The sequence below is a fragment of the Neoarius graeffei genome, chromosome 26 (genome assembly GCF_027579695.1).
Source record: "Neoarius graeffei isolate fNeoGra1 chromosome 26, fNeoGra1.pri, whole genome shotgun sequence".
NCBI classification, from domain to species: domain Eukaryota; kingdom Metazoa; phylum Chordata; class Actinopteri; order Siluriformes; family Ariidae; genus Neoarius; species Neoarius graeffei.
In genome coordinates, this window is record NC_083594.1 from 54401346 (window position 1) to 54415916 (window position 14571).

At 48.2% G+C, this 14571-nt stretch overlaps 1 protein-coding gene across 1 annotated transcript in view; it reads left to right on the top strand.

Annotated features, from left to right (window-relative positions):
* The window catches only part of wnk2 (WNK lysine deficient protein kinase 2), a 48881-nt gene that overhangs the window by 25882 nt on the left and 8428 nt on the right, over window positions 1-14571 (top strand). The window contains exons 13-21 of the mRNA XM_060910731.1: window positions 9243-9333; window positions 9416-9504; window positions 9763-9803; window positions 10279-10441; window positions 10544-10660; window positions 10789-10971; window positions 11092-11143; window positions 12313-12504; window positions 13742-14397. Of these exons, the coding sequence (XP_060766714.1) occupies window positions 9243-9333; window positions 9416-9504; window positions 9763-9803; window positions 10279-10441; window positions 10544-10660; window positions 10789-10971; window positions 11092-11143; window positions 12313-12504; window positions 13742-14397 (1584 nt within the window). The remainder of the gene's footprint in view (window positions 1-9242; window positions 9334-9415; window positions 9505-9762; window positions 9804-10278; window positions 10442-10543; window positions 10661-10788; window positions 10972-11091; window positions 11144-12312; window positions 12505-13741; window positions 14398-14571) is intronic.

The following is a 14571-nucleotide window of genomic DNA, read 5'->3' on the forward strand; positions in this document are numbered from 1 at the left end:
TGAGATGCCTTTGCTTTGCAGTGGGGCGCGGTTCAACGGTTGGGCTGGTCGGAATTGGCAGCAAATCAAGCACCCTTTAACATACTCGGTAACGTCCTGAATCATGAAGGGCCAATAGACAATCTGTTGGAGTGTCTGGTAGGTCGCCTGAGCGTTCCTATGGCCCCCGCACGGGCTGTCGTGAGCGTACTGCAACATGACCCCCCTATGATCTGTGGGCACGACCCACCGGGGAGGTCCCTGGTTGCGTGGTGTGTACACCAGGAGTCCTTTCTCGAGTTTTAAGCCGTTTTTGAGATTGTGAAGGTGGTTTAAGTCTCGGGACTGTTGCAACTCTTGTGGGGAAATTGGGGACGCCACGGGGTCCGCAAGGAACTTACGGATTTGGTGGATCACGGGATCCCTTTCCTGCATAGACACCAGGTCGGCGTCCTGGGGCAGTCGGCCGAGTTGCACGGTTCCTGCTTGGGGTACTGCGTCAGTTTGACCTGCTCTAGCCTGTCGGCGAGTAATCGCGGTTACGTTATGGCGTGGCGTCTCGGGAAGCCATGACGGCTGGAATTCCCAAAGGGGGCCGTCCACGGCTCCCGCTTTGGCGAGGCCATCTGCCTCATCGTTACCGACTTTGTCAGGTCCTGGGACTTGAGAATGTCCCTTCACCTTCTTCCAATAGACGCACATTCCCTGTTCGGTTACGAGTCGATCGCATGCTAGGAAGAGTTCGGAGTGTTTCACTTCCTTGCCCCTTGCGTTTTTCATGTCCCGCACCTTCCACGAGGGAAAGTGTGAGACGAAGCTATGCCTGGCATAATTTGAATCAGAGCAGAGGACTAACCGCTTGATGTTCTCACGGGCAGCTTGTTGCAGGACGATGAGCACGGCTGCTACCTCCGCATATTGGCTAGTCTTAGCCCCGAGTCGATGTTGGTATTTCCCTTGTATAGGGCCGTTCGCCCATACGATACCGACACCGGCTTGGACTTTGCGTTCATGATGGAATGAGCATCCATCTATGTAAGCGGTGGGGAGGTCTTTGCAGACGTTCTCGTCATAGTAGTGGTGGTCGGAGGGGAGAGCAGGTACGGTTGTTAGTTCGGTTTGATCCGGACTATTCTCGCAGTCGCAATGCTGGCATTCCGCCAGGCCTCGGCCAAGCGCCATCTTGTGGTTCTGGGCGTACTTCACCTCGACGTCGTAGCCCTGTAGTGCCATCATCCAAGCTGCGATGCGACTGTTCGAAACTCTTCCCTCTCTCAGCCTCTGGCTGTTCAAGAACGAGACCGGTTGATGATTGGTCTCTATCACCGCCTTCTGGCCACCAATGTAACTGCGAAAGTGTTCAACGGCCCAGACCGTGGCCAGCAGGGCTTTTTCGCAGTCTGAAAATTTAAACTCCACAGCACTGAGGGGCCGACTGGCGTATGCTACGACACGGCGATCTTTGTCATGCTGCTGTGACAGTGCAGCGCTCAGGCAGTGGGTGGAGAAACTAGCCTCCAAGAAGAACGGTTTGTCTTTGTCGGGATACGCGAGGCAGGGAGCGGAGCAGAGCTTCTGCTTCATGCTCTTGAACGCGAGTTCTTGAGGGTCACTCCACTGGAAGGGTTTATCCTTCCGGAGGAGCTCGGTGAGCGGTCGTGCTATGTCCGCGTAGTCCTCAATGAACTGTCGGGAGTAGTTGCAGACCCCTAAGAAGCTCCTGAGTTCGGGTACGTTGGATGGGGCTTTGATGTCTTGGATAGCCCGCACCCTCCCTGACTGGGGTTCAATGCCATCTGGCCCGACGCACAGTCCAACGTATTCAACTTTGGTGCGACACCACTGCCCTTTGGTGACAGAGAGCTTCGCTCCTGCTCTGGACAGCTGAGACAGAACATGGCGTATCTCTTCGAGGTGTGCATCAAAAGTCTGTGACCTAATGAGGATGTCATCGACATAGATCAAGTTGCCACGAGCTGCGGCATCGCTCATTGCCTTATGCAAGAAGATGTTGAATTCAGCGGGGGAGTTCGCGTAGCCGAACGGACATCGGTTGAAAGTTAGCTGGCGGTTCCCAAAGGAAAAGGCCAGCTTGTGCTGGTCAGCTGGATCCACGCGCATGGTCCAGAATCCACTCGCCACGTCGGCGGTGGAGAAGAACTTTGCACCCTTCACCTTGGCAAGTTCTTGATCCAGATGGATCATGGGCCATCTTGACAAGGGCACTTGCTTGTTCAGCTGCCTATAGTCAATGGTGAGACGCCACTTGCCGTTCGGTTTCAGCACCGGCCACAAGGGGGAGTTGTAAGTCGAGTTACACTCACGAATGATCTGCTTTTCCAGCAGAGTGTCCAGTGTTTCTTGTATTGAGTCGTATGCGGCTAACGGGATTTTGTATTGCCGCACGAACGTCGGTGGAGCGTTCGGATCTGTTGGGATTCGGACGGTGTGGATGTCCGTGACTCCGCAGTCATTGGAATCTCGCGCCCAGATCGCCTTGAAGTCGTAGAACAGTTCACGGAGCTGTCGTCTCTGGGCGTCCGTGGTCAGGCTGTCAGCTTTCACCAGCTGTTGTTGAACTTCTCGTTCAAAGCCTGGGTACGGTTCACCTAGAGCTGAATCAACGACCTCAGTTGCAGGGGTGTCGTTGCTCGATTGCGTGGCAAGAGCATACACCAGCATGTGTTTCGGGGTGTCAGTTCTGGTCATGACTATGCGCTCGTCGCGAAGCATGTCGTGAGGTTCGACGTGGATCATGTGGAAAGGAAGAGTGATCCAGGGAGGTTCCACTGGATCGGAATGAGTGTCCGGCGTTGGCAGCTCACCGATGACTGGAATGGTGAGTTCAAAGTCATGGAATGCCTGGTCTATCAGAAGGCCTAAAGGCCGACGGGCGGGGATCGTGATGGCGTCCCGCGTGGAGTTTTGAACCAGGAGGTAAGCGGAACGATGACTCACTTCAAGCAGCGGAGTCCCACACACGGCTAAATCGAGCTCCATGAAGAATCTGAGAGGCTGGAAGAACGCCTGGGAGCTACGAAACTGTTGGTCTTTCATGATGACCAGCTTAAGAGGGGAACCAGCAGTCCTAGCGGGAATGACAATGTCAAATTCGCTAGCGACATGGCAGGCTTGGGGAATCGTTTGTCCTGACCGCATTTGTTCCAGGTCAGCTTGGAACGGGTGCTTAGCAGCGTCGGCTTGGGTCCAGATGACCCGGTTGACTAGGTCCAGTTGGGCTCCCAGTCTGACCAAGATGTCTGCCCCAATGACCAGTGGGTCAGGAAGTCCGGGGACGACACTCAAGAAATGAAGGAATTCTCTCTGACCGATGGCGAGCGACACGGCGCAGACGCCTGTGGCTTTGATGGGGCTCTGGGGTTGTTCGGCTGACAGTAGCCGGTGGCTCTTCTGCACAAAGACAGGGGAAGGAGTGCTCTGATGCACTATGTCGAACCACGTTTGGCTGATGGCTGACTTCTCTGACCAAAGCGCTAACCTGACGCCAGGTGCCGTGACGCCGTTGACAATAATGTTGCCAGATATCCAGGGGTAGTACCTGGTTGGGGCAGATTCGCCAAGAAAGCAAAGGAAAGACGGGTGGCCATCAAGCGCGTTGCGGTTGAGAGGAGTGTCGGTTGAGTTTGGTGCGTCTTGACTCGGCTCAGGGTGGAGCGGAGTGGTCTCGAGGTTCTCGGGGACCTGCCCTGACTCAGCTATCGGTGGAGTAGCCTCCACCCTAACTTCATCGCAACAGGCTCGATCGTGACGACGAGGATCTGGGGTCTGTGGGGACGCGACCTGGGCCCACAGTTGCCCACGACGACAGTCAATGAGGGGCGCTAGCCTATCTAGTAGGTCTTGGCCAATGAGGAACGGTTCTACACCAACAGAGCAGATGTAAGTGGGGTGAGTGATGGACATGCCCTGGAAGGTGAGTTCTAACCATGCAATGGTTGTTACTGGGGCTTGATTCTGGGTGAAGCTAACCAAGTTGACATCACAACGTTCGGTTCTGATGGGTCTACCTTGCGCGCGCCGCGCATCAGAAACCTCTGCGAAGACTTTGGAACACATCAGGGTGATTTCTGACCCGGTATCCAAGAGAGCTTGGAGGGAAACGTTGCCTTCTACCACCACTGGGGTATAGATACGCTTGGCGTTGCCTTTCCTAACCAAATCTCCAAGAAACTGCGTCAGGGGTGCATCCTGCGGGTCAGGCTTCACTAACGGAGGGGGTGGTTTCAACTCATCGCTGCCTATTGGGCAGGGGTCCTTTCCCCACCCCACGAGGTAGACACGCGGTGGTGGTGGGGATGGGTCCCGGCCTAGTCATGCTGACGGTTCGTCCCTGTCCTTGCTCGGCTTACCCTTCCTGTTCTTATTGCTCAGCAGTTGTTTAACCCGTGCTAATTCGGTCCTCAATTCTGCCATCCCAAGCGGCTCTTGGTTGGCTTGTTTAATCCGTGCTAATTCAGCCCTCAGTTCTGCCATCCCAAGTGGCTCTTGGTTGGCTTGTTTAGCGGTAGCTAGCTTAGGGCTCCGCTCCCTTCGAGAGGAGTTGCGATGGGGCCTTGACTGTCCGCTATTCTGAGATTTAGGGCCGTGACTGCCAGGTTTGCGGTTACCTTGTCCTTTGGCGTTGGGGCCCTGTTCCCCCTTGGCTCCAGCTTGTCGAACTTTCCAGTTACCTTTGGGTTGACTCGACGTCTGGTGGCCGGGGTTTGGGTTCGCCCAAGGGGGCCCGCGGTTTGGGGCTTCACCCCCTTCTAGGCCTAAGGACTGATCTTCCTGCTCATATAGGCTGAGGACTCTGGGATCGTCCTCGTGGCGGTCTGTGGGTCGGACGAACGTCTCCCACGTTAGTTGTGCGGTGCGACGCATTTCTCTCATAGTATGGGGGCGCTGGCGACACGCGAGTGTTACTTGGTTACGGATGCACGGGTGAAGGTTATGGAGGAAGAGGGACTTGAAGTTGCGATCTTCCTCTAGCCCGGGCTCGCTTCTGCCCTGAAAGTACGCTGCACGGAGCCGACGGTAGTACTCGCGAGGGTGTTCGCTTCGTTTCTGTCTGATCAGAATGGCACCCATCGTCACAGCAGTCTCGTCCTCGTACAACGAGTATTCCTCTTTCAAGTACTTGCGTATCTTCTTGTAGTTGTCGAGGACTGACTGCGGTAAGGTCTCAACGAATGCTCGTACGCCACTACCTAAAGTTTTCCAGACTAGTCTGGCCTTTTCATGCGACGTAGCCTCTGGCAGGTCCAGGAGGCTACGCTCGATTTCCCGGAAATAATCATTAACGCTTCGGTGTCTATGATTTTCCGGCTCAAAACGCTCTATGTCTTTCGCAAGGACGTCGATTTGGCGGATCCTAGTTTTGCGTTCTGCGACGAGGCGTTTTGATTTTGACCCGTAGGGGTCCTCGCTGTCTTCGCTATTTGAGCTGCTCTCATATCGCCTATGTCTGCGTTTCGGCTTGTAGGCGGCCTCTCCGTCAGAGGAGTCCGAGGGTACGTAGCGCGGCGTTTTCTGCGGGCTAGAGGCTGCAGCGATATTGAAGCGCGAGGGGGTGTAGTGGGGAGTAAAGTAAAAACTCCCAGCGCCACGAGGTGGCGATCGCGCGACTTTCACGCGAGTTGAGCTTGAGTGCGGTGTCTGATCTACCGTTCTAAGCTCAGGTTCTTCCTCCTCCAGAGCGGAACTCTGTTCTTGGGAGGGTTTGGCCGATCCCTCATCTGAGCGACGTGCTTGCGTCACTTCTTCTCTGAGGTATTCTATTTCGCGCTTTAGTTCATCTTGTGTGGCTCTCAGGCCCACGAGGCTACTCTCCGCGCTTTCTGCTCTCCTTTGAGCTTCGGCCAGTTGTCGTTTTAGTGTTCTTTTCTCTTGTTCGAGGGTCATACACACATGTTCCATTTCCTTATAGTAGATCATGAACAATTTGGGTAGCCCTTCTGGGAGAGTCATAGTACGCTCCTTAAGTTCCCTAACGGCTATGTGTATTTCATCAAAGCGAGCCTTTTGGTCCAGATCACAGAAGTAATTTCTCCTATCCTCCGGGACTTGGCCTAAATCGCCTACAACGTCGAAGAGAGAGAGGAGGGGCCCTTCTGACTCCCTTGATGGGGAACGCGACATTTTGTTCGAAATGTATTAATTAACTTAAAGGAAATTAATACTAGGTGTTGATTAGGTTAGAATTTAATTTAATCCAAGTTGCTAAATAATTGATGTGGTTTCTTAGCTACTTTGTTTTCACTAATGTTTCACTTGTATTAATTAGCTTAATTAATAATTAGTTAATAATAATGATTATTAATAATATTACTTAAGTACTTGGATTAGATATTACTCTAAGGTACTAATCAATTAAACCAGTTTATCAGCTAACTGTGGTTGGCAGCTGAATTTCAGTTCTGTGATTAACACACTGTTAATGATTCACCATTAAAGTCATCTGTGTTATACCTTGGCAGTTGATTTTGGGTATACAGCAGTTTACAAGTTATTGTTGAGAAATTCACAAGGTCATTAAACTATGCCTCACACGGGGCACCACTTTAATGTAGGTTGAATTGGGATTAATTAAATTATAAATTATGTGATAATTGATAATTAAATTAATCAATTTATAAATAAAGATCAGTCTCATAAAATCTTAAATTATTAATCTTAATACTCACCGTGAATGGTTACACTCAAGATTAATGGTAGCTCTGTATTAGATGGGAAACCCAGTTGTATACAAAAGCTAAATTCTGAAGGAAAAAGGAGTTCTAAATAGTCGACCTTGTGAATAAACAACAGGAACAAGTAAAATGCAATTAATTTTAATTAGCTTTTATTTGTCTACTACTCACTAATAATAATAAACTCAAAATACATTCAATGTCAGCAAAGGTAATAACAAGACAAAACAATGGAACAATTACACCTGGACTATAAATTTGAGGGAAAGAGAGAGAGAAAGAGATAGAAGAAAAAAGAAAAGAATCCCTTGTGTGCGTGTGTGTGGAGGTGGGTGTGTGTGTGTGACCTAGCTTGTCGTTAGCTAAAACAAAGGAATGTTAGCTAAAACAAAGGAATGTTAGCTAAATAGAACAAAGGATTAGCTCTGTGGCTAATGTGTGCTTTGTGTAGGTATCTGTGGGCAGATGCTAATGACTAGCCACTCTGGCAATGCTTAAACAAAATGGCGGTCAGTGCCTAGGTGTCGTATCACAGGTAACTCAATGAGGAAGGTATCAAAATGGCGTCGGAAAGATGGCGCCTGCAGGCCTAGTCGAGAACACAAGCCTACCAGCTAGCGTATCACCCTGAGGTAGCTAGCAATAAGTTGCTAAGGAGAATCTGACCACGCTACAGCTGGATCCAAACACTGCACTTAACAATTTCCAACAGACTATCTAGGCAAAGAACTCAACGCGAGAGAGAGAGAGAGTGTGAGAGAGTGTGTATATGTGTTGGATGGAGAGAACTAGGCCTTGTAGCGGTCTAGCCTCGGAGCTTAAAATAACAAACTTGTCGCTGCGCTGCTAATCAGATAGGGAAGCTAGCAATGGAGTTAAGGAAAGATATCATGCAAGATACCCTGTCTAACAAGTTCAAAGAAAAAAAAAAAAAAACAGAACCAAAACAAACAATAAAAACAAACAAACACCTTCCGTGTCTGAGCGGGTATGCTAAATAGCTCAAAGCTTAAACATGACCCTAACAACCATCTGAATAAGCTACAAATTAAAAATTTGCCCAAGTGCCTACTCAATGCGATGGAAGTTCTTTCTCCGATGTCCGCGCTGAGGGTCGCAGTCCGAGGAGAGGAGGTTAGCGGCGCGTTGCGTCCAACCGCGGCTAACGAAGCAGGGAGATGAAGGCCTAGCTGGCCCACGGTGCTTCAGGAGAAACCTCCGGTGATGCGTCGACGAGGAAAAGAACTGAGAGGAGCGAAGCTGTCCGCAAATGCCTCTTAGCGTGGAAAACTACTTAACTGTAGTTAAACTTTGCAAAGGTTTAGAATCAAAACCACTATATCGCTGAAACTTAGCGGGTCGTTCAAAAGTTCGGCCGAAACTAATTTGAACAGGCTGTTCTCAGACAATAGCGGTTAGTCTCAACACTGTAGGCGAGCGTGCCTACAGTCCGTCCGACCACTCCAGTAGTCAGAACATGAGAGAGCGAATCGAGGCGCTCTCGATACAGTTAAAGCAGTTCCACTTTACGTCACATCCGGGTGGAGCGCGCAAGGAAATTGTGGGATCGTTATAGGGGGCGCTGGCGAGTTACCAACAACGCGCCCTGAGGTCGTTCAGCTATTGGTCAGAGACGACACGCGCACAAAGCGTTAAGTTCAAAAGTAGTCACAGAGGATAGCGCTGATGAGCTCACATCATGTTGTGACAGTTCTGGCTCTTCATGCAAGTCGCTAGTACCGCCACTTTTTGAAAGAATGTCCCTGATTTTAATGTCGGTCTGACGGAGTTTCTTCACTTTTAGCCGACATTGTTCTGGGGAGCGCGTGAACCCCTTCTCCTTCATTTTCTCACTGAATACAGCAAACACGTCGGCATTTTTGTGTGTTCTCTCCAAAAGCTCAGATATGTGGACATCTGCCCATATATCCACAAAGGTACGCGTTTCTTCCTCGGCCCACGTTTGCCCCCTACTCATTTTTTGTACTCTGTAGTCTAGCCTACCACTGGTCTGAATGACTGAACGACTGTTGTAAGTTTCCCTTGACAACCGAAACAGTGTTTGCACTTTGCGGTGGAGTGTCAAGACTCTGTTTCCCATAATGCTCGACAAACGACGGAAGCTCCCGAGGTACAAAAAAGCAAAACTGTCAGATTAGGTCCGGTCTGCTTTCACACCTCCAAAAGGTCTGCACCAGGGTTCCTTTGGTCCGGACCGAGTCCGACCTTGCAGCTCGGTCTCGGTCCGCTTGTTTGGTCCGGACTCCGGACCAAACAACGTAGGTGTGAATACGCCCTTAGACTCATCACAAGCGCTGGTGTGTGTGTGTGTGTGTGTGTGTGTGTGTGTGTGTGTGTGTGTGTGTGCACATGCGTGCACCAAATTTAATGAGTTCTTGCCCATGGGAACCACCTCAAAAATGGTCAAGTCTTGAAGAAACAAGCAAACAAAACATTTCTTATGGATTCAGTAGGGCCACCTGCAGTGCTCAGGTTCTAAAAGATGGTTTTACAGTGAATATGGATCAGTTCTGGAAACAATATTGATCGTAATCCTCTTTCCTTCAACAGGATGAAACTCTGGTACATGCAGACCCAACTCTGATCAAGTCTCTTCCACACCGAGAAGAATCTGAGCAAGAACTGACTGCAGCCACTCGTGGTCAGTGTTGTACATTTAAATGTATTTACAACACAAATATGCTTCATATGAATCAGGTGATTTTTTTCCCCATTATCTGCAGGTGAAAGTTGCGCTGAAACAAGCAATACTCAGCAGATCCAGGAGACAGCAGCTGGATTCAACCCTCCTGCATCTGACCCCAGCCATGAGGTAAAATCCATTACTGCCGCGTTGACAGAGATGTGTAATGTCAGCACTCTGACAGCAAATTGCACCACTGAGAGAGAGGGTAAATGGTGTTCAGATCAGACATTTTCAACCTTTAGGACTCTTTCACACTCAGCTTGTTTATTCCACTGTTAAACAACTTACAGAATTCATGAATTCCAATTATACGACTGAGTGTAATAAATAAATAAAGTAGGTAGCCAATGGGACATGACTGAAATTCTCATGTTTATGTTGTAGGAGCCAGTACCCGTGCCACTCCCTATCTATACATGTGACAGGTAGGTATCTTTAAACTTCCCTGAACAGTTTGTTTTCTAAATTGTGGTGTTTATATATCAGAATGTCCTTATGGTGGGGTGACACAGGGGTGCAGTGGTTAGAACTGTCACCTCACAGTAAGAAGGTTCTGGGTTCGAGCCATGAGGCTGACTGGGGTCTTTCTGTGTGGAGTTTGCATGTTTTCCCAATGCCCAAGTGGGTTTCCTCCAGGTTCTCCGGTTTCCTCCATAGACATGTGGATTTGGTCAACTGGCTACTTTAAATTGCCCACAAGTGTGAATGGTTGTTTATCTTGTGTTAACCCTGTGAAAGACTGGCGACCTTCCCAGGGTGAACCCCACCTCTCACACCTCAACTGGGATTGGCTCTAGCTTCCCTCACTCCTCTGATGGATAAGTGTTATAGACAGTGGATGGATGGATGTCCTGATGGTGAAGTTGATTTCTGGCTGATGGCTCTTGTGGGTGATCTCAGTTTGAATTCAGATGCAGCTTCAGGTAAAGAGATGAGTGACAGCTATGATGGCACCATCAGTGGAGGGAAAGCTGAAGGGAAACCCCGAAAACACCATCGCAAGTCTGCTCGCACCCGTTCAAGGCAGGAGAAGACCAGCAAACCTAAACTCAGCATGCTCAATGTAAGTGAGTTGGAGTTTCCAGTCTTCGGTAGTGTATCAGTTCTCTCTAATTAATGTTTACCTGCCTGTCTCTCTTCGTCCTCCTCCTCCTCATATCATTAGGTTTGTGATACAGGTGATAAAATGGTGGAATGCCAGCTGGAAACCCACAACCACAAGATGGTGACATTCAAATTTGATCTGGATGGAGACGCACCAGAGGAAATAGCAACATACATGGTCAGGAGATTGATTTCAACTTTGTGCATCTAGCAAATGGATCTCACTTGAAATGCCCCATGTTTGTTTGTGATGACTACGCCAGAAGCACATCAGTGTGTGTTCTGTTCTGTTCTGTTATCTCCTAGGTGGAGAATGGCTTCATTCTGCCCATGGAGAAGGAGATGTTCATTGATCAGCTGAAAGACATTGTGGACAAGGCCGAGGACATGCTGAGTGAGGAAGTCGAGGGGGAGAGACCAGGTGCTCTAAGGGATACTCTGCTTCAAGGCAGCTCTCCTGGAGAAGTTGGGGATGAGGTAAGGACAAAAGTGCTCGGTGAAATATTCTCTGAGAATTCTCAAAGCAAATGCCTATTGTTTCAAACCAATAAGAAAGTATTCAAGTTAAAAAAAATCATTTTATTTTCTTGTTTTTCTGTGGTTTTCCAGAGTCTGAGAGGACAGAAGGATGGAGTCTCTCAGCCTGTCTATCAACAGAATGGTAATTTTTGTCTTCTGAAAGGGGATTGAAGCTCATATTGATCAGACTTCCTGAAAAGGTTCTACTTGGGATGTCTTTTGAAAAGGGAACCTATTTGTTTTATGGTTCTACATAGAACTTTTAAAGGCCCCCTCAGAGGAACAAATCCTTTCAGATACTAAACTCTTTTTTTTAAGTGCAGTGGGGCTCAATATAAATGGACAAACAGGAAAACCAGAAAGTGATTTCTGTAAGGTAGACTTTACAGTCATTTTCTGTTGGGTACCACAATGGATGAAGATCTGTAATTCCACTCAAAATGTGCAAATTGAGAAAGAGACATTTTTACACTATAAAGAAACCGGGTTTCATGCTCAGTTATTTCCCCACCTCGAACAAATGTGACCAGAAACCCCACCCCAGGATGAGTTTAATTTGAGCAAAAAATGAGAAAAAAGAAACTAAAAGAAACAAGAAGATTAAGGATTGCTTCCTGAACATGCACCAGAGCTAAAAAAAAAAGAAAAAAAACCCCAGCCAAACATAGAAATATCTTCAATAATATTAAAGAGTATGTTTATGAACCTGGACAAGACTTTTTGGATTTAATTATAAACCAAGGATCAGGGGGCGGCACGGTGGTGTAGTGGTTAGCGCTGTCGCCTCACAGCAAGAAGGTCCTGGATTCGAGCCCCGGGGCCGGCGGGGCCTTTCTGTGTGGAGTTTGCATGTTCTCCCCGTGTCCGCGTGGGTTTCCTCCGGGTGCTCCGGTTTCCCCCACAGTCCAAAGACATGCAGGTTAGGTTAACTGGTGACTCTAAATTGAGCGTAGGTGTGAATGTGAGTGTGAATGGTTGTCTGTGTCTATGTGTCAGCCCTGTGATGACCTGGCGACTTGTCCAGGGTGAACCCTGCCTTTCGCCCGTAGTCAGCTGGGATAGGCTCCAGCGACCCTGTAGAACAGGATAAAGCGGCTAGAGATAATGAGATGAGGATCAGGGTAATCACTTTTTTGCTCTAAAATGAGTGCTTTGGAAGTGATAGCCAACAGGCAGAGCAAGTAATTTTGTCTAATTTTTGTTGGCATAGTGAGCAAGATAAACTTGGTATTAGAAATGCGTCTCTAAATCACGCCAGTCATTTTGAGAGCAGGGCTCGAAGGGTGATCAGCTTTTGGTTTGACCCTGTAGTGCTTCATACTGGGAAGAGATGGTTCATTATCTGCCCTGTGGATGAGCCGAGTGTCAGCCAGGACGTGTCCTCAGAGGGAGCGACAGCGACGCCCCCAACAAGCGGACTGAGTGATGGCACCGCACCGAGTCAGGCTGCTGACAACAGCACAGCACAGCCAGTGGAGCACTGCACTGCACCCACTTCCACAGGTGACGTCAAGTTCTCTTCTCATCAGTCCTGAGCAGCCATGCTGATGTGCGTTTACACTGCTGCCTTTTGAAACCCGACTGAACCCTTATCCTGTATGGTTTTATTTTTATACCATACCATAGGACTTTTGAAGAACTGATTGCGATTGGTCAGAAGGTATTGATTAATTTTCTAGAACAGTAGTGCAGTCGCAAGTCATCGGTTTATATTAATACACTCATTAAAATATGTTATTTTTTATAATATAGGAGCAGCTCATTCACAGGGATGTGATATAAAGCTAATAATAAACAGATTACAAACATGTTAATTAACAAAGGTGAATGTCGAGTCATTGATATGGTGAAGTTTTCTGCGAGGAGATGCGTCTTTGACATGGATGGAAGGAGTCCACAGTGTCAGTGCTTTCGAACAACCAGACGGAAAGTTGTAAATTTGTTATCTGATAAAGGAAAGTCAAAACGTGACATTGGTAACGTGACAAGCTCTCGCACGGCTGTTTCATAACATTAATAATTATACGTCCAGGACAATTTTTTGATAGAATAAAAGCATATGTTCTATTCCCTTCTAGCGTTTGGTTTGATAGCATGCAGTATTGTTATCATATCGCTTATCCTACATGTATTACATCACTCGATCCAATGGAGAATGAGCGTTGAATATGGTTTACGATATTGCATGGTCGTCAAGACAATATGACGTCACATGTCGGAGGTGTAAAACTCCCGTGCTAGCGAGTGACTCTGACAATTTGTAAACAAACATGGCCACCAGGCTTGCTTTGTTCCAAAAAATACGGAAGATTTTGAGAGAATTTTGAAAGAGCAAGACGCGTTGAACACCCGAAAGGAATGTGTGTATATAGAATAATAATAATAATAATAATATTGGCCGGCTTTCTTTCATGGTCTATCAGATATATTCCATTCAGCTAGCATGATACTGAACAAGTCGAAGATGAGAAGCTGAATGGAATATATCTGACAGACCATGAAAAAAAGGCAGCCATTATTATTTAAATACACAGTTACTATAAACAGATAAAAAGTAGGATTTGGCATTCTTTAATAAGGAGAAAAGTTTAATAAATAGTACATTTTTGTAGTCGGACTGCTTATGAAAGGAATCATGTGGTGGTAATTCTGCATCATCACTCCACCTCAGAATTAATCACTTTCCTATTACAGTGTTTTATTCCAGACTTATTTGACACATCTCTTTATTGTTGTTAAGATTCCACAGGTTATGCCACAGCTCCTCAATCTGGTGGCAGTGATGCTCATGGATTCAGCCCACTGTCTCTCACCACCATCGACCCGTTATCCCTGGTTCCGCTCCCCGCCACCCTGCCAGTGCAGTCTGCCAGTGGCCCAATTACACCAATCCATGCTGCCCAGCAGGCCTTGGATCTGGCCTGCGCTGTATCCAGAGCTGATGACGTGCCCTGCTGCCCGCTCGTCATGCCATTAGCACTGGATGCAGGTGTGAGTGCTCAGCGCTCCTCACCAGTGACCCCTCCCCTCATGCAGGACACTCACGGCATCATACTGCAACAGCCGTTTGCATCTGTGGGTAGTGCCAAGCCCCCGTCACTGCCCCAGAGCCCTGCCACCTCGCAGCACCATCACGCCCCCAATGAGTCAGACGGGGAAGGTCGGGCCCGGGTGGGGTTCGTAGACAGCACCATCAAGACACTGGATGAGAAGTTGAGAAATCTGCTGTATCAGGAATATGTGCCCATGTACCCATCAGGCTGCGCAGCGGAGACTCCAGGCTCAGGAACGGAGTATGTCCATTCTCCACCCGGGCCGGAGAGCGCAGCAGGGGGGTCGGGGAACAGCACACCCCAAATCATCGGAGAAGGACGCATCAGAGCTGGAGAGCAACTCGTGAGTTTATACGTACAGCTAATTCTGCTTCAGGTCAATGAAAATATTTTATTTATTTAACTTAACCTATTCATTTAATTATATTGTTTGAACATTCTTTCTTATCTTACATAAATCACAAGAAAGTTGTCATATATTTTGATTTCGTGGCACCATTATGACGTGTACATAATA